Genomic DNA, 19,966 nt, shown 5'->3' on the forward strand with positions numbered 1-19,966 from the left:
ATGTGAGAGTAGTTAACACTTGACTCCATGGTTCAATGACCTATGATGAGCACTCAGGTTATAGGAGTTCATGTGAAGAGGGGCCCACATACAGTATTTTTATCTTCTGCAGAAACAGAGGAGGTAAGCCCAAGTGAAGAAAGATACTCTAACACTTAGAAGTGGTTCTTTGGGAGAGGGAAAGGCATATTGACAAGACCCTCTATGGAAGCCTATACTACCACCTGTGCTACACCATGTTGGTTATCCAATCACCTTCAATTCTTTCAAATATTGTTTGCAGAAGTAGCAAACAGGAACTATCTTACTCTAATGAATAGAGAACAGTAGAGAGTTCATTCATTCTTGGAGATTAGTGACTGTCAGTTTAACAACTGAAGCTTTTTAGAAGCTGAACAGCTAAATACAATTCTAACACTATTGTCAGCGTAAGCCCACCGTGTCAGTTCTACACTGGTCGCTACAAGTAGTTCAGAAGTAGTGATATGTGGCAAGCAACCATTTTAAATGATGTAAGCTAAAGTATTTCCATTTTGCAAGCTGGTTTTCACTAATGCATGTTTTGTGACGTATAAATTAATTTTCCAAGAAATCTCTGCCAGAGTCAAGTTTATCCCAAGCAAACTTAACTGTCCCAGTGTGGGACCTCATTCACTGTGTAGACAAAGCTTTGTTTATTTAGTTTCCTTGGTGTTTCATTCAGTCCAAGATGAGAAGAAACTCAATTGTTTGTCAGATGAGCCAAGCATGAAACCATTTACTTGTGGTTAGCATCTTGATGCCATTTGTTCATACATGTAAAGTTGATAAAAATTGAGCTGGAAGAACCTGAACAGTTTAACAGTTCTACATCTTTATCCATTTCATATACATATGGTACAACTGGGAAAGTAATCTTCACAAGAATGCCTAGGGACAGGACAGTTGCTAATAGTTGGAATAGCTTTTAGAGCACAACATTGCGCATGAGACTCTTTAAATTTTTAGGCAGTTGGAAAACTGGAATACTAGTTTTCCTACTATGTAGTCACTGAAGTTTCTGCTTTTGAACGAAAACAGGCATCATCCTGAAAGCTCACAGACCAGACAATCTGGTTTGTCACCACCTCTAGAGACTTAAGATTCCTGCCCTCTGTTAAGTTTGATGCACCATTTAAGAACGTTTATTTGAAGGCCTTCCCCTAAATTATACTAGAAAGTTAGCTTTATTATAAAGTAGGTAAGTATATTCTGCAGGTATCTTGAATTGTATCACACAAAACATTAAGCCAGGACTCAATTTTCAAGCCCCAGTGCTTGCATTTTGCAGCCTAATCACTCTCTCCCTTATTATTTAGGATAATTTGTTTCAATACTTCCACTTCCAAGGAAACAAAATTTCAACACCCCTCCCGTGAAAACCACCGTCTCACTATCCCTTTCAAATTCTTCTGCAACATTACCTGATCTAATTCGGACCAGTGAATTGGGATTAAAACAAAAAATTCTTCCTCATCCCTAGCAGTTTAGTTGGCTCAATGCTGGGAGGGGCAGAGATAAATATGGATGTGCAGTTTCTACTACTGCTAGCCTCTTATGAAGTAGCATTTCAGCCTATTACTTATTTTGTTCTTAAGTCACAAGAGCTAGTTGGTTTACAGTGACATGAGGGAAAGGCAACTCATAACGAAATGGGCCAGTTGCAGTTTATAACCTTTTAGAGAGTTATGGAAGAGGATTTTCCTAGTCTATGGACAAGAGATTGGTCCATGATTTGCAGGCCAAGAACACTTGTCACTGCAGCCTCTGTCAAAAGCCAAAATAACATGCATCAGTACACAAGAACTAGGGGGCCACCAAATGAAATTCATAGGCAGCAGGTTTAAACAAACAAAAGGAAGTATTTCTTTAGACAATGCAGTCAACCTGTGGAACCCTTTGCCAGAGGATGGTGAAGGCCAAGACTAACAGGATTAAAAAAAAAAAATAGAGAAGTTCATGGAGGATAGGTCCACCAATGGCTATTAGCCAGGATGGGCAGGGATGGTGTCTCTAGCCTGTCTGCCAGAAACTGGGAATGAGCAACAGGGAATGGATCACTTGATGATTACCTGTTCTGTTCTTGCATTGGCCACAGTCAGAAGACTGGATACTGGGCTAGATGGACCTTTGATCTGACCCAGTATGGCCGTTCTTATGTTCTAAGTGATTCAGTATTGAAAGTGTTAACAGTTGATTTCCATTTGCACAAGTTTTGTCTTCCAAAATTAACTTACTTAGTGACCAACTATAGTTTATGGACCTCAGCAACATATCATCTATGTGAATAGCACATTTAATCAAACATCTCTGTACTTGTGTTGTCAGTCCATTATCAAGACACAGTAACTATCCAGGTTTTCTTATTGAAAGGAATCTAGTTCTAGTTAAGTGAAGATTTTCTAGAACCACAGGGCAGGCTAATGCTATTGGCACAGCTTCATACTCCTTCAACCTATAATCTGACACTTATTACTTTTGGTATCCATCCTTCTACCTCCCATAGGGGCTTGGTTAGTTGCATTTTATATGGAACAGTGCCTCTGGACATTCCTTCAACGTGAAGTTATGTTGGCCCATAAGCCCTGTCAATTAAGTAGGAGACACTCCCATGTCAGTTTATCCATAATACTACTACAGCATCTGCTATATAGCTATATGATCCATTAACTGGATTCAACTTGAATCAATCATGTTAAAAATCAATCTGAAGAACAGGCTCTTCTACTGTACAAGTTTTCAGAGGTTGTCTGCCTCTTATTCTGAAGTGTTTGAGAATCCATGACTAAGATATATTCCAATAGACTAGAAAAGCAAGACAGTGAAATTATATTTTGAACCTAAGTACAGTGTCTGAAGGAAATCCACCAAAAGAGTTGATTGGAACTCTTTAGCTCCACCATAACCATTCCCTGCAAATACCGTGTTCTGGAACTCCTAGAAAAGAGATCCATAATATTAACTCATGCAACCTTTACCAAAAGAGTGAGAAAAAGTAAGGAATTAAGTTGTGCCACATATTAAGTGCTTCTTTTAAACCCAGAGATTGAAATAGTAATCCAAGAAGGAAAACTGATTTTAGAAGCAACATCTTTTACTAAATGGGCTATAATATGTACTTCATTTGTCAAATCAGGATGAGAAAGTTTCCCCAAATCTTGAGTATTCACATTAAAAAGAGTCCAAGAAACTTTTCCATAACAAAAAAGTAATTTTTTTTTTTTGAACTAAAGACAGTAGTAGCTAAAGATGGTGCTTCTGCCACACGTACATACCTGACCTAAAACGTCACTCACCGAAGCCAAACCAGGAACACTCTTATCCAGGTTAAAGAATTCATTGAAATCAAACTCTCCTGGAGCTGGTTCTTGTAGAACAGATTCCCTGGGAACTTCTTGATCTGCTGCAGTTTCATGGGCAAGGACAGACCGCACTTCATCCTCTTCTGCCACTCCACCATTGCATTCTAGTCCTTTGAGAATAAAAGAAATGTAGTTTATTGCTCCTGATTAGGAGACCACAGTCACTTCCAGAGGAGAATTATCTCCTGGTTAATCCATAGGATTGGGGTTCAGACATGGCTTTTGTTCCAGACTTTGATCTGGCTAACTGCATGAATTTAACCCAATTTATGTTGCAAGCAGCACACAAAGAGCACAAATAGGAATTGTGACTCATTGTGCTAAGTAAGCTCTGTAGCTACAAGAATCCCTGGCATTAAGATCTTCGAGTGTTTCATCTACTTCAATCAGTATACAGATGAGGTACAAATCCTATTTTTAAACAGCTTTACTGAATTACCACAAGCAGTCTTCTCAGGTGTGCCCACAACCCTGCTGCATCATTGCTGCTCCAGTATCTACTGCTTCACCCTGCCCACTCCACAAAAATAGACCAAAGCCAAAAACCAGCCAGACATTTGTTAATGAAAGCATCCACAAGTTTTCTGGCCTCTTCGCCCACTGCACTATGCTGGCAACTGCCACTCTCTTGTCGGAGGTGGGGTGTTTGTGGGGGAAGATAGGCTCCTGATACTTTCCTCCCTCTGGGGAGGACCATTCTTGTAAGGGCAAGCCTCATCTGGACTAGCATCTGCCATGATTATAAATATTCTATTTAGGTACTTATGGTCCCATCATTGTTGTAGCAACCAAGAACCTCTCAAATATTCTGTTTTTATTTGTGATCTCAGAGTCCACCAAACAAAAAGTTATTGGTTTATAGTCTATTGTACATCTGAGACGTATCTTCTTTACAGGAGTGCTCTGAAGAAGCAGTAAAGCAACTGCAGTGCTGTCAAATGCATGAGTATTGTATAGTTTATATAGTAATTAGAAAATCTCTTCTGGATCATTAAAGTTGACTGTGTCCCTTACAGAGCAGCAATAATCCTACTCTATCAAATGTAAGAAGACATGATTTCCTCCCCACCCTTCAGTCATGTCTACAGTTTAGTTCTAGTAGTGAATTATGGCTATGTGATTTGCTAGAGAAGTTAGCACAAAGTCATAGGGAATTTATTATTCACTTCGGGCATGTTTAGGAAGTCCTCAGGTCTCTACAAGGCCACCGCTGTGGGCCTGGCATTTTGCTATGAAGTACACTTTATTGAAGCAGCATGCCCAGTGCTCCAGCTAGGAAAGGATAATGAATACTGCTGTTCCAATCCCACAACCATTGCAGCCTTCTCAGATTCATGTGAAGCTTCTAAGGTTGCTTCTTCAACCAAAGCAGTTATCTAATGACTAGATGGCAAAGACAGATGTAGTCCAGGTGGTAGCTTGCATACTATCCTAAAGAATCATCAGGCAAAGATATTACTGTAAGAATCTTACAATCTTCTCCCCCTTGAGAGGTTGTACATGGTTTACCTCATGACCACTACATTATGACACTTCCAGATTTGCCAGAGGATACTGTTATTTTCCACAGCAAAAAGATTGTTAAAACTTGCCTTAAGTTCCGTGCTCCAGAATGATCAGAAGCCAAGTCATAAGATGCACATTTTCCAACCCAATATAGTTTATCATTACTCAATGGAGGAGTAATGTTTTTGGGAAAGCATGATACAATTGCAGCCCTCAATGCTGTTAAGTTAAAAATCCAAGATTGCTACATTTGATCTAGTTTCCCCCATCTATATACCCATTAGCATGGCTATAATCATGTCATGGAATCCGACTTTGAGACCTGTCCATGACTTACTAAAAATAGTCAGTGACAAAATTGTAGCCTTTCATATTAGTATTACCACACAAAGTTTGCTTTCCAACTTTAAGTCCAAGAGAACCCCTCTTGCCATTCCAATTTGGCTGTTACATACCTTCCTTCAGAGAGGTTGTGCGTCGTCTTGTTCGTTTTCGTCCTTTATGATCTTCCTCTAATATTTTATCATCAAAGCCAGTGAGCTCAATGGTTTCAGACTGACTTGTGGGTCCAGCAGAGAACCACTCTGGCTCTTCCTCAGTGTAGGAATCATTTCTTCTACGTTCCCCGAAGACACGTTTACTATCCCCAAATTCCCTCTGAATTTGGTAGTTATAGCATGGAGAAGGAAATTAGAAAAAAGTTAGTGTGACTGTTTCTCAAGAGTTTCAGTTTTCTTCTTATTAGTTCACAAGCAATAGTTCTCTGGTCTGAAAACATTTCAAATAGAAGTTGTAGATAAGTTCATTCTATTATGTCTTTTAATGCATCTCCCTGCCAATGGGCTCAGTATGCTTTTTAGCATTCTAATTTTAAATAGATCAGGGAGCTTCTGCTACTTAAGAGCAAGATCAATTGTATACAGTTGACAAACTAATAGAACTTTTAAGTCTCATCACTTACGCTTATTTAGGTTGTCAGAGTTCTAAGTAGTTTTCTCCTCCCCCACCCATACCCCCATGGTATTTATACAGATGTTCAAAGAATTTACAGTAATGTTCCCCTAGTATGTTTTGACAAGTTATACATTTAGTTCTTATTCTCCATCCCCTAATCATTTGTTGCTCTTTTGTCAATATACTTCTGGTAAGGAGGTACTTAGATGAGCTATAGTCACACTACTAGGGCCAGACAAACTATTCACTCTGCACTAACATACTTTTGTACTCCTTAAAATTGTGTGGCTTTTTTGTAGATTTGAATCAAAATGATTTAAGTTAACCATTTAAATCAGCAAGCAGGAAACCTGGATTTAAAATCAATTTTAAAGTACAAACAGAAAACATTATTAGCTTCTTTATGAGAGAAAGATTGAGTCTCATTGGTTGGTAACCATTAAAAAAAAATGCTGATTTGCAACTAAATATAGCTTGTGTACTAAGTTTGGTATCTATATACATCTAAATTATATAACTTACATTTATTAAACAAATGTTCCCATTTCTAATGTATTAGATAAAGAATTTTACTGGTTATTTATATTAAGCTGTATTTGGATGGAAATTAAAATGTTGGTTTTATGCTTAATTGAATTTATTAAATAAACTTCTAATGTATCAGCACACTTGAGCTTTATCAAAATGTGTTTCGCATTTAAAACAGATTTATTAAACAATGGAAATATGATCTTTAGTTAGCAAATTCCCCCCCACCCCAATCACCATCGGTTTAATCTCCTTCAACATTTTCTAACTAGTAAATCTCATCCTTTGACACCCAGTTTTTATTCATAGATTGGAAGAAAAACAAACTTTCCTGCTTTTTCAACTCAACTTGGAATCAACTAGTCATTTAACTGAACTACCTGAATGAACTCAAAGTGTTCTCTAAATCTTCATAAGCTCCTGCTGTCAAAAGCTGGTTTGGCACTTCAACAAACTCTGGTTCCAAATGCTTACCCAGCAAGTTTCACCAGTCCAGCATTTTAACTTTCTTTAAAGCTTGGCAGCAACCATGCTTATTTTTTGTTTAACTTAAGGTTTAAATTTATCAATCACTTAAGTTAAATTGCCTATATATTACATTTTCAATTAACTAGATTTAAAAAAAAGGACACCCAATGATTTAGTTTGTTTTTTTTAAATCCACTCTGTTTGTTGCCATATTACAATGCAAACTTGTTCCCCAGATATGTTTGTATTCCCCACCTCCAAGGAGAATTTTTTCTGCCTATTTTTCCATGACTCTGGGCCTTTGCATTACTTTTGTCAGCTGTATTCGCAATGCTACCCAATTTAGTATTGCAGAATCAATGACTTGAGAGAATGTGTTTAATGTTAACACTAGACCTAATCTAGAGTCCTGTGATACTTAACTATATGGAATTGTAATCTTTTATCCTACTTAAGAGAATACAGTCTAACACACACAAGGACATTTAGTGAAGCTGAAAGGCAGCAAATTTAACAGCTAAAAGAACATGCTTTTTCCCCACAATGAATAGTTAGCCTATGGAAGTCATGGTCATAAGATACCATGGAGGTAAAGATCTTAACAGGACTGGACACCTATATTAAGATCCACAGTTGCTCCAAGGATTAAAACCAAGTTTTGGAAGATATATACATGCTCATATTTCAGGGCACAAGTCACTTCCTAATGGTGGGTAAGTGACAGTTTCCAGTTAAGTTATGAAATGGATTTCTTTAAGAACTGTGGCACAAGAGCACGTCACCTTCCACAGAAGACTAAAGATTACGTTCAAGCCACATAACATTATATACTAGGCAGGGTTCTACTCTGATGGAGCAAGAACTATCAAACTTCTGGGGTACCAAAACCACCAAAAATTCCTTAGTCATCTGTTTCACTCACAGGTTATTGCCATGATGTTACCACCATCTGACATCTGTAACAAGGAAGTTTAAAACCTCAAATTCATCTAGTAGATCGATAATCCAACACCAGAAACCACGACAGTTGATATCATTTGAAAGACCAGGAATTGAATAGGCAGAGACCCCATCAAATTTATTATGAAAACACAGTCATGAGAACAAACCCTGAAACGCTTGTCTTTGTAGTCCCTCTCACGATCTCTGTCCCTCGCATCTCTAGAATCACGCATGTCCTTTTCACCACCCCGGTGGTCTTTATCAAAGTTGCGGGCAGAGATGATTCTCCCACTTCCAATCCTACGTCCACCAATAACACGAACACCATCATTCTCCTTTTCCAAAGGGCTCCCCGCTCGACGTGAGCTGACAGCTGCAGTCACATGGCAGCCTCCTCCAAAGCTCCGCCTTTGGGGACTTAGGACTACATCCAAATCATCTTCTTTCACCCGCTCCCTAGGATCTGCGGATTGGAAGAGTAGTGTTCTAGAGAAGCTGTGTTACTTTGAGAACAGATTAACTTGAAAGTTTGACAAGTAGCCAGTGGAATTACAGAGCCCATTTGTAACACACTGGAATATACTCAAATTTTAGCTACAAGTACTTGAAAACAGATGTTTCCCTATACCTAGAGAAATACAAAGTTAAAATAGTTTATATCTCATAAATGTCTATAAAGCCATAATCATTTCCAAGTCATTCCTTGTTTGAATCTCCTAACCTCAAAGTACTGCCACAAAAAGTGTGATGAGAAGTGAAGCATTATAAATTTATCATATTGATGGAATGATATCCAAAAAGATCAAACAAAACTAGAACATGGAGGGGTTTTATTTATTTACAGAGAGACATTGAGGAATTATTGCCTTTAATGCCCTAGCCAAGCGTCTCATGGAGAACAAACAAGTTTGAGGCCTTAACTTCAAACAGTTACAGGGAAAATCCAATAGTGTATTTCCACTAGTAAGTACTAGGATAGACTAGCAACAGGTGCTTTTTTTGGGGGGGGGGGGGGGGGCAGGGGAAGGGAAGGTAGTCTGAACCTCTTTTGAAGGTGATTACACAGTGGTAAGACGACTAGTGGCCAGTCTGCACTAGCACTCCCTCTGTTGCTAAAGCAACAGAGATTTTGCTAAAGTTATAGTTGTAGACCTCTTTCCTTCAGATTATATTTAACACTTCCCGCACTCACTTTTATACCACCACTGTAAACCATCAGGGAATAATTCTGCCACTACCCTAGGTTCTTATTGAGCACCTCATATTGTAAAAATGGTGCACTCACCAACTATCCTGCGCATGAGAGAAGTCCGGTCTGAATCCAAGTCTTTTTTGAACCCTTCCACTGGTGAGGTTCGCCCTGAACTTGGGTACAGAGATGCATGCCATTTCTCAGGGTCCCAAACGCCATCACTATGCAAATAAAATTACAAAACCCTTTAAGAAAAGTGTTCACTTTAATAAAGACAAGATGTACTTTAAGCCACTAATCCATTATAGTAATACTTAAGCTAGAAGGGCTGCACTCTGACTAGTGATCTGTGCTTCTGACTTTTCAACTCAAGGCTGCATCCAGTTTCCTACCTCAAACTGGCCCATTTACATGGTATGCCAGATATCTTTATGAAGGTAGGAAAATGTGGAAGAGTTGTGTCAAATATCAGTATAAAGATAGCACAGGGATACATGCTAAATATGCAAAGTAGTATGAAACCAAGTTCACACTTGAAGGTTCCATCCCCAATTTATCTTCCAAGAGTAAGATTTGTTCTCTTCCAATGTTATGTGTTAACAGGACTTCCTTTCACACCAATTACAACTCTGTCATTTGCCTAGGAGACAGGTTAAGACAGTAATCTTACCACTATACAGATCCCTCTTGAGCAAATCATTCATAGTACAAGCCAGAAATGCATGTGCCTTCAATCTTAAAGTGAATGAAATGAGAAAGCAAAGTTGCCATAACAACTTATTGCTATATGTTGCCAAGAAAAAAAAAAAAAAGTAAAAAGTGTTGTTGGTTCAAACTGCAAACAATTTCAAAGTCCAATAATTCTCCTTTTTGATGCGCCACTATCTTATCTTCAAATTTATTTACTCTTCAATTAGGAGTTCACAGCTTCAGTTTGCCTTGTTCTTTCTAAGTTTAATCTAATTCTATTTTAGACCTTAGATGTTGCAATAAGTGAAAGTACTAACTAAGCCTTTTTGAGGAGTATCGAACAATAGAAGGTCAGTATAAGGAATTTATACAAAGGAGTCTTTGCAGCTGAGGAAAGGCAATATTGAATAATGTCCACCAATGATTGTAGTGACAAGTGCATCAAACCAACCATCAACACCTGGATTTAAATATATATCTCATTCTACCTAGATGCTTATCTGGCTCACAGAAGTACCACAATATGGCACAGAAGTAGTTTGACAAAAACCTTGTAGCAAGTAATGCTATGTTTCAGGTTTCAACCCAGATGTATTAGGACAGCTATATTAAACTTGGATACACCCAACCTTGCCTCTAGACAGTTCTCAATTCTTAGAGAAGTCCTTTTGCAGGTACTGAGGGACCAGCGAGACAGGCAATATTAAGTGAAAGAAAAGGGTTTCCCTGCCTAAAGTCTAGTTTTTGTAAGCTTGCAATATCTATACTATGTACAGTTATCCTCTGGTGCATTTCTCATGCTACAATTTATACACCATGTAAACATACACAGGAGTAGTATGGATACCAGCTATAGAGCTAAAGATACTTTGCTTAGACTACCCCACCCTATGTCTATTTTCTGAAAGGGATTAGCTTAAAACAAGCCTTGGTGGGGGACTTAAATGCATTAAGATAAACAAAGTACTTTTGAAGGTAAGGGTTTTTCTTGTGGAATTTAAAAAAAAGATTATCCAGTTAAAAACAAACTGTCAAGTTTATTTTAAGACCAGAAAATACCTGTCATATTTTTCAGAAAGACATGAAGGCCTCTGTTTAGAGTGGGGACGCTCTTTAATATCCAAGAGTTCTTCCTGGAAAGGAAAAGCTTTAAGTTAGTTCTGACTCCCACCTGGGTAGGATATAAACAGAAAGCAAACCTTGTTCCAGAGCATACAGGTTTGTTTAAATATCATAGATGACGTTAACTAATCTGAATGTTTTCCCAAAATATTGATCTGATTTTTTGTTCAAAGTACAATTCAACTACCATTACTGCAATTCTTGAAAGAGTCTACCAACAGGTCCATTTTTTATTTCAGCTGCAACAGTGCTGTCATCCTTCCAACACAAACTATATCTAGATGGGCTTTTGCACAGCCATAAGATCCTTTCAACTATAGAAGGATTAATTTAAGATTAGATCTGAACTCCTTATATAGAAATAAAATTTTTAGTAACATTTAAAAAAAAGTTTGATGTCACAATTCAAACCAAAATTGCAATTTTGAGTTTTGAATCAAGTTAGACTTCAGTTCAATGAAAGCCCCCTAACTGAAGCAATACAGTGCACCTAGAAACTATGTATTCCTTCATTCTTTTGCTGGATTGCCAATAGATTAGAACTTTGATAAAAGGTTAAGACACTAGCTATTTTGGGTGTAGGATTCACTATTGTCAATTTGAGGGAAGACAAAGTAGAAACATAGCAATTACTGTGTTCTTCACATAAACCTTTATTTAAGTTATACTTTATACATAAAGAATCAATGCAGATCTGTATTAGGAGTTTCAGTGAAATTTAAGGGTTCTCTACCTATTGACACAAGTGACAGATTAGTATTCCGGAAAAGCAACATGAGACATATCTAACAGATGGCATTCCTAAACAAAGGAGAACATCAGGTTTGGTGACAGATTCAGTTTGGTCAAGAGCAACAACAAGCTGCTTTGTCTAGATGCTGGGGAGGGCTTGAGTGAAATGAGATTGTTGAAAGTGATTGTCAGAAAAGCATTAGGTGGTACAATGTTGCCACAAGCCAATCCAATGGGAACTCTTTCAAATTGTTTATCCTTTGAGGGACCATGCTTTCTGACCATTATGATTCTGACTGAACAATTTGTTCAGAGAACTGATTTTAACATGAGTTGAAGTAGAGGATTCAGAGCTATTTTAAAACAGATTATGTGCTATTGATGCTAGGAGCAAATAATTCACATCCCATGATAAAGCAAAAAAAATTAGAGTTTGGGACATATGGATTCAAAGTTAACGAAGACAGAAGCAGTGGTGCTGAAACTTCATTAATTGCAGGAAGTGCTAAAACATTTAATTTTAAGTGGACTAGAAACATTTGGGAGATGCAAATCCTTGAATAACTTGAGGCTAGTTATATCCCTCTGCTAAAGCACATTAAAAGGATTTTTTAAAATGGTACAAATATCCTGGACTGATAGAAAAAACAAATTTGAGACAGTTTTAAATTCTTAGTAGAGATCAAAAATACTGGAAGAGTTTCAGTGTTCTGTATTTTTGGGGGGAGGGGAAAAGAGGGACAAAACATTCTTGTTCAGGGTGGATAAAAATCAATGATTTTTTTTCCAATAAAAAAATCATTTTTATTTAAACCAAAATTTTTTGACAAAATGCTTGAGGAAAAAACCTATCACTATAGCTCAAAGATATCTCATCATGGAATACAGATTATAAATTCTAAAGTATGAGACAATATATTCATGTAATGTTTAAGAAACATTTTGTAGATGAGTTCCAATAGTTCATGGATTAGGGACCCAATCTTATGGAGTTCCAGGGGCTCCTGTATAGATTATTTAGGTTAATCTTTCTATCTACCCAATGGGACTCAGTGCTCAGTCTAGAAGATACTATCAGGGATGCTTAGTTTTGCAGTTCTCAAACTGGATTTGTGTCTCCAGAGATAACATACTTGTTAACAGCAAAAAGTGTTTTTAAATAAATATATGGAGGTGAGAAACAGACCTCAACCCTATTGTCCTTCTGCAAAATTGTGTACACAGAGTCAATCCCTTACTTCTCTCTAAAAGTAGAAAGTTTCAAGAAGTTCAATGAATAGAAGATTGTTGGGGGCAGAATAGATCTAGACAAGGAAAAGAAGTCTGGAGATAATGTGAGAAGGGAGGGACGGGCAGTAGAAACAAGAGCAAAACGGTTTGAGCAGCATATTTCAGAAGTCTTGAGGTCTTTCCGAGTGTAGCCTTCATTGATTGGAGATCTACCGTACCATTCTCTCACCAAAGGGGAAAACCTATAATGGCAGCAGGCCGTAAGAGAGACCCAGTTTGGGAATATTTTAATGACATTCCTCTACCTGTGGGTAAGACAGGGATGTGTGCAAAATGCAAACAGTGCAACAAAGAAATGCAAGGCCTGGTTGCCCAAATGAAACATCATGAGAAATGTTCCTTCTCAGGAAGAAGCTGCGTTGAAGATGAAAGGAACATGTCTGAACATCCAGGATCTTCAGGTTGGTAACAACCATGGATTTCTACATAAAAGCGCATTCTTGTTGATTAAATGGAGTCTTCCTGATTAGTGATTTAAATCAAATCCACCCTGTTCTTGTTGTTAGCAAGGATACCCTTAACATACTAGCTAAGGCGGCTTGATAGCTACTAACTGCATTATTACTCTTGGACAGCTCATCTGTGTTTGATGGGATTGGGTTTTTTTTTTAAGGTTTACTTAGATATTCGGGTTTCAGCTTACACAAATACTTAAGCATGTCAGTTCGTGCCCCCCCAAATTGTAATGAATCTACTTTAATTGATTTTAGTCTGAATTTTGCAAGTAAATCCTCCAAAATTAATTTTTACAGCCCAGATTACACAAGAATGCTAGAAGCAAGAGACAGAGCAAATTTTAAAATTTGTACTAAAGGTTTAAGTGCATTATCTACTAGGAGTATTCCAAAAATCCCCTTTAGCGGAGCTGGACCAACTAATTATAATCAAAGATAAGCAGAGGGAGAAGAGGACAGAAATCTGAATTTACTCTGTGGACCAAGTTAATTAAAAAATAGGTACTAGCAAAACAGGCCACTGAAGTTGCAGAATTTGCATAAAACTAACCCATTCATGAATGCATATGATCACACCTCCCATTGTCTTGATCAACCCAATATTTGGGCCAGAACAAGGATACTAGGGCAACTGAATGGCCAGAATGGTCACAGGATTTCATCTATTTAAAGTATGTTTCTGGTACTTCACAGAAAATCAAATAGACTTTTCAAATAAGTATGAACAGACTATTTGAACAAGGACTTTAATATCTTAAGTCTACATTAAAAATAAAGTAATGCACAAGACTGGCCTTTTTCTTGACATAGGCTCTGAGGCTAGGTCTACACTTTCTGTTGTGCTGGTATAAGTTATGTCAAATGCGTGGGAAAACACCCATACCCATGAGCAGCACACCTACGCTGGCAAAACCCCCAGCATAGATGAAGCTAATTGACAGAAGAGTGCTTCTAGGGTTGTGAGTTCAAACCTTGAGGGGGCCCCACTTAGGGATCTGGGGCAAAAAAAAAAATCAGTACTTGGTCCTGCTAGTGAAGGCAGGGGGCTGGACTCGATGACCTTTTGAGGTCCCTTCCAGTTCTATGAGATGATTATATATCATCAGTGATTGTAAAAAGGCAAGAAAGTAATTTTCATGCTAGGTTTACAGTTATAATTTTATGTTCAAAGTGCTGTGATAAGATTTACTAAACAATTACTCTTGTGAAGCAGACAAGCTTTATCCCAATTTTAATGATTAAATGGAAGCAGAGCTGGGATTAAAATTTGGAAGATTTAACTCTAAACAGCACCAAGTCCTCTCTAGATATATTGTTTATATTATAGTAGTTATTCATAATTCAGCATTGGGTAGAATGAATATATGCCACACATTTAAGTCTTCCCCCTTTACTATTAGGCTTCAAATAAAATAATTAAAAAACACCACACACCACATTCTATTACAGCATACTCTCTGAAGTTACCTTTAAGATAAACTAGAAGACCAGCCATCATCTCTGTGCTTTAAATGGAGCAAATCAGAAAAAGGAGCAGCATCAGTTCTTTGGACAGCAATTTACATCACTGTGGCACTGAGGGTGTTGGTTTCTGATTAACCCTACTCCTTCTCAAGTTGTTTTAGTTCAGGAATCAGGGAGACAAACCGATAGTGCCGAGCAGGAAGGAGCCAGAAGAATAAAGGGATCCTAGCAGTAGCCAGGACATACAGCACCAAGCTAGCCTGAAAAGGCAACTTCTCCCTAGAATCTAATGATTCAGTGCTTCTTCACACAATCCAGTCAGTCAACCTAGGGAATTTATTGCAGGAGGAGATGTTGTTAAGGCCACCAGTGTAAGTAGGTTCAAAAAAATTTGATAAGATCATGTGCATAGCTCCATAGATAGCTATTAGCCAAGATGGTTAGGGATGCAACTGCACACCTTGGTGTCCCTAAACCTCTGACTGCCAGAAGCTGGGCTTGGACAACAGGGGATGGATCACTTGATAATTGACCTATTCGGTTCATTCCCTATGAAACATGTGCCACTGGCCACTGACAGAAGACTGGATACTAGACAGACCACTGGTCTGACCCAATATGGCCATCCTTATGTTTTTATATGCTTGAGGCTTGTGATGAGTGGGTATTCAAATTTTTTTTTTTTTTTTTTTTTTTTTTTTTTTTTTAGTCTGCGTGGACAATGAAGCATTGAGCCATCTGACAGCAAACGTTAAGTTTAAGCAAATTAGAAATACCAAAAAACAGCTGGGGCTGAAAAGCCAGCACCTTATTTCACCTAAAAAGGAAGATTTGAGCGCAGCAAGATCATCCAAAATATGACTGGATATCTAAAGCAGATATCAACCAAAGACTGTTTAGCCTACTGGGTAACATCCATAGCAATGTACAACTATGTAGAACAACAGCTATGCTAGCATAATCCTGTAGTATAGATGCAACCTACACCAATAGAAGGGGTTTTTCCATGAGTGCAAGAACACCACTTCCCTGACCGACAGTAGCTAGGTCAATGGAAGCATTCAGTCAACTTCGCTGCCTAACCTCTAGGTCAACATAGTTATGCTGCTCAGGGGTGCCAACAAATCCACAATTCAATTTTAAGCGTAGACCAGGCCTGAACAGTACAAGTTTGCCAAGTTCTCTATGAATGCAAAGGTCAAAAGCAGCTACTTAGTTTACTGGTTTAGACAAAGCATGAGACACCATAAGCTATAATAATGAGCTTTGGGTTGATAGTCAGGAGCCTGTGTGTTCTAGACCAGGCTCTTTCAGTGACTGACTATGCAGCCTTTGAGATGCAATTTCATCTCTGCCTCAGTTCCCTTATTTATAAAGTGGGAATAATACTTATACTTCTGTTAGTGATGGTGTGGATTAGTATCTGCACAGCACTTGGAACACAAATTTTAAGTATTGCTAAAAAAATACATTTTATTTATTAAAAAAAAAAACTTACACTGGTCACCTTTTGAAAACTATTAGATCAAAGGGTTTGCAAGCTTTCATAATGTGTGGATCAACTGCCCTCTCACTCATCACCATGTGGCCCTTCCATTTGTAATTATGTAATGGGCCTGCAGTGACTGTTTACATGGCAGATATTAAAATCACATTAAACTATGCTCCTAGCAGCTAGAAACAAGGAGAATAAATAGCCATTCTCCACAAACCACCACTAAGTGTTCTGGACCATCAGTGGTTCAGACTAGTTTGGAATCTGGTGACTAATCATTATGCTTTTCACCTGGATTTAAGGTGCTCTGGTAATTAGCTAAACCATAGAATAAATCCTTTTACTTAAGAGAACAGATAACTTAAGATTTTTAAAGGGATTAACATCTCTTGTAATTTACCATGTTTCCTCACTTTGCGAGGACAGAAGGCAATTGCCACTAAAACTGCAATATCAATTGAATGAGACTAGAAGTATCCTGCCATTAGTTTAACAACTGCATCCTGATCAAAATGAGGGGCACAGAAGTGCCAGAGAAATTAATATTGTATTGTTACTATTTTTGGTGTTGGGAACGCAGAAGCAATGGCAGCACATTCCTGGGGCAGAGGAGCAAAACTCCGGGGTATTAGCAGTCTTGGTCTCACACATCAGGATTCAAGAGCAAGCTTGGATCTTTGTTTCCTATGCCAGTAGGAACTGGGAGCAAGGCACAGGCACCTGTTTAGCTGTTGGACAAGATGTACCTTGTTGATTATCAGCCACCTCAGGCCCAACAAATGATATGCATCTACCAGAATCTGAAGGAAGCTACATACAGTACTCAGTTTTAGAGAAAATTGCTATACTTTGCACTCTCCCTCCCAATACAAGGCATCTCAAACTACTGAGAAGGGTAACAGCAAAGGGGACTGGGCACAGTGGCAGAACTAAAGATTGAGGGGAAGACATGCACAAGATTTAAGCAGCTTAATTGCACCTCCCTGCTCAAAAAAAAAATTTGTTTTGGGAGTTGATGAGTCATTACTGATGTAAAACAACCAATAACCCTGCCTGAGCCCAACATTTCAGTCCCTCACTTGAAGTTTTCCCCATTACAAAAAAAAAAAAAAAAAAAAAAAAAAGACAGCATTTTATACATAACTGAGTACAGTGATCTGCAGACAAGTAAAACCAATGGAGCTAGAGGATAAAAGGAGCCCAGGTCTAACAAAAAGCAAGGATCTTTGTATATATCTTGCTTTTTTTTTTAAATATATGTATCTATAAAAATAGGTTTTGAGTCAGTGTTAGAAGGCATGCTGAAAGAAGCTAGTCTTTCACTTAATGGAGACAAGTAAACTTAGCAAAAAACCTTGAAGAGATTAATAAAAGTCTGAAAATTGAGACATACTTTCAAGAGAGAGTAATGGAATCAACTCACGTTATATACTACCTAGCCTATGTAACTGCATTCTTATCTGTTACCCTTGGCCTTTCTCCTGTAACTGCATCCTTTTATTTATTAAACCCACTTGTTAGGATTTGTTTTATATTCAGATTGTAAGCTCTCCAGGGCAGGAAACATCTTTTTAATTTGTTTGCACAACACCCAACATAGTTAAATCCTAATCACCATAGCAAACAAAATAGTTTTCTCACGTCTTCCCACAGCGAAGCAAACAGTTTCAGCAGTGCTGCCAATGCAGAATACCAACATTAACAGAAGTGGGCTACCAGTTTATCTCTAATATACAAGAATTGGATAGTTTGCAAGAGCATGAACCATAAGAGTATGGTGAGAACTATAAAGCTTAAGGCATCATAACTATAAGACAATGTCAATACTTTAAAGTTTCTTCCAACTTTAAATATCTGTTAGTGTCTTATGTATGGCCTCAGCTTCCCCCGGTTCACAACTGAACTTACTTCATAAGTTCTGAAACTGTATTCACTGCACAAGGCTTCCGCGTATAGTTTGTATTTACAAGCCATATTTGATACAGCTATACACATGAGAATTAAACATTCCAAGGAGACACTATCCTTGCTCCTAGAAGGACTCTCCTCCATGTTTGGTATGATGTCCATTTGGGCCTTGAACAGACTATAATTTAAAACATGTTATCTATCACGTGTTAGCCACCACAAGTTTGCCAACACATTTTAAAGCATAGTGGAGGGCAAGCATAGGCTTCAACTTGATCAGTTTAGCACATGTTGTGAGGCACATGGACACTATCACCTCACTGTAGTATCTATTTAAGACAGCATTCCTTGTTTACACTAGACCTTTAAAAGATGCTAGCTAATATATAGCTATATCACACCTTCAAATCCTACTCTAGACAAGGCCTATGAGGAACACAGGACTTTTTGTCCCCCTAAAATTGATCAGTTTCAATCTAAGTGTTTCATACAATTTTTAAAGAAAGAAGTTAGCTTACTTTTGTGTAACGATGAGATTTTACTGTTATTCTGCTCAAGTCAAGGAAAGTGTCACCATTTTCCATTTCTGCTATAGCCCCTCTCTTATCCATGGCTACTTGAAAGCCTTTGACTATGGACCTGATTTAAAAAACAAAACAAACAAACAGAATTATGTTAATAAAATAGACAACACAGCTGAAGGCTTTATAGCGTACACCTTCCTTACTGCCCATGGAACTGTCGTCAACTTACATTTAACATAAGAAAGTACATGTCACAAAATATATTTTTACTGTTTGATGTGTTAGCTGTTGAGCACCTAAACTGGCAGTAAAATATCTTAATTAACAGCTCTAGAACAAATATTTTAATTAATCATAGGCACCTAGACGCCTTTGTAGTTCAGAGACCCAGCTCTTAAGCAGCTTTAGCACAACAGAGATTATCACAGGGACAGAAACAGAATACAGATGGGAAGTTCATAAAATGAAAGAGAAAGACTGGATAGAAAGCCCCCTGCCTCACGCTGGGAAGTCCTAGATGCCTATGCAACCTCGTTGCCATGACAGTCACTTGTACCCCATTTTGGGGCATGCAGGACAGTGGACCCACATGAATACCATGGAGGAGCCTAGGCCTCCAAGCCATGGCTTGCAGAGCAAACAGAGTCCTACACAGCAAGTGAGTGCCACTGTTTCTGTATGGTTGCCAACACTATTTCAAAAATAAGGAACTTTTCTTAGCACCCCTGCCCCACCGCTCTTCCTGATATTATCATAATCAATACCGTTGTTAACAATAGCACTTATATTCACCGGGGGTATTTCTTGCTGCTTTTTGCAGCACTCTTTTGGTATAGAGAGGAAAAAAATAGGGGCTGTCCCTCATAGTAAGGGACTGCTGGCAAGCCTACACAGCTGACAAGGCAGAGGCGCCCCCAGCCTCATGGCTGGCGAGACCAGACACAACAGCCCCCCCCAGCGCAGGTGCCACTCTCCACCCGCCCCACTGGTGACCTGACGCTCACAGCGATAGGTTTGCGATTTGTGTGGAGGCCCTCATCCGGGATGGGGAAGGGGAAAAGATGACCCAGGGCCGCCTTATCTTACTGGGCCCAGACACCAACACACCGGTGGCGAGCGGGGACGCCGAGGCACCGCGCAGGTAACGTCTCACCTGGCAGTGCGGGTCCCCGGCCCCGGGTAAAGAAGATACTCACTGTGCGGAAGACACGGTCCCCTCCAGAGCGCTCAGCTCCTCGCAAGGCCTTGCCGCCGCCCACGGCGTTACTTAGCCCTAGTGACCGGCTTCTCCACCCCCCCTCCCAGCAGCGCCCCGC

At 38.7% G+C, this 19,966-nt stretch overlaps 1 protein-coding gene across 2 annotated transcripts in view; it reads right to left on the reverse strand.

The window, feature by feature from the left end:
* Positions 1–19,966, reverse strand: part of EIF4ENIF1 (eukaryotic translation initiation factor 4E nuclear import factor 1) — a 38,110-nt gene extending 18,144 nt beyond the window's left edge. For both annotated transcript variants that reach the window (XM_054006100.1, XM_054006099.1), the window contains exons 1-7: positions 19,847–19,966; positions 18,645–18,765; positions 10,720–10,793; positions 9,064–9,191; positions 7,946–8,241; positions 5,342–5,543; positions 3,315–3,490 (exon numbers count right to left, since the gene is read on the reverse strand). In XM_054006100.1, coding sequence (XP_053862075.1) covers positions 3,315–3,490; positions 5,342–5,543; positions 7,946–8,241; positions 9,064–9,191; positions 10,720–10,793; positions 18,645–18,737 — 969 coding nt within the window. In that variant the 5' untranslated portion in view covers positions 18,738–18,765; positions 19,847–19,966. The remainder of the gene's footprint in view (positions 1–3,314; positions 3,491–5,341; positions 5,544–7,945; positions 8,242–9,063; positions 9,192–10,719; positions 10,794–18,644; positions 18,766–19,846) is intronic.

This window comes from Malaclemys terrapin, chromosome 16, assembly GCF_027887155.1.
Source record: "Malaclemys terrapin pileata isolate rMalTer1 chromosome 16, rMalTer1.hap1, whole genome shotgun sequence".
NCBI lineage: Eukaryota > Metazoa > Chordata > Testudines > Emydidae > Malaclemys > Malaclemys terrapin.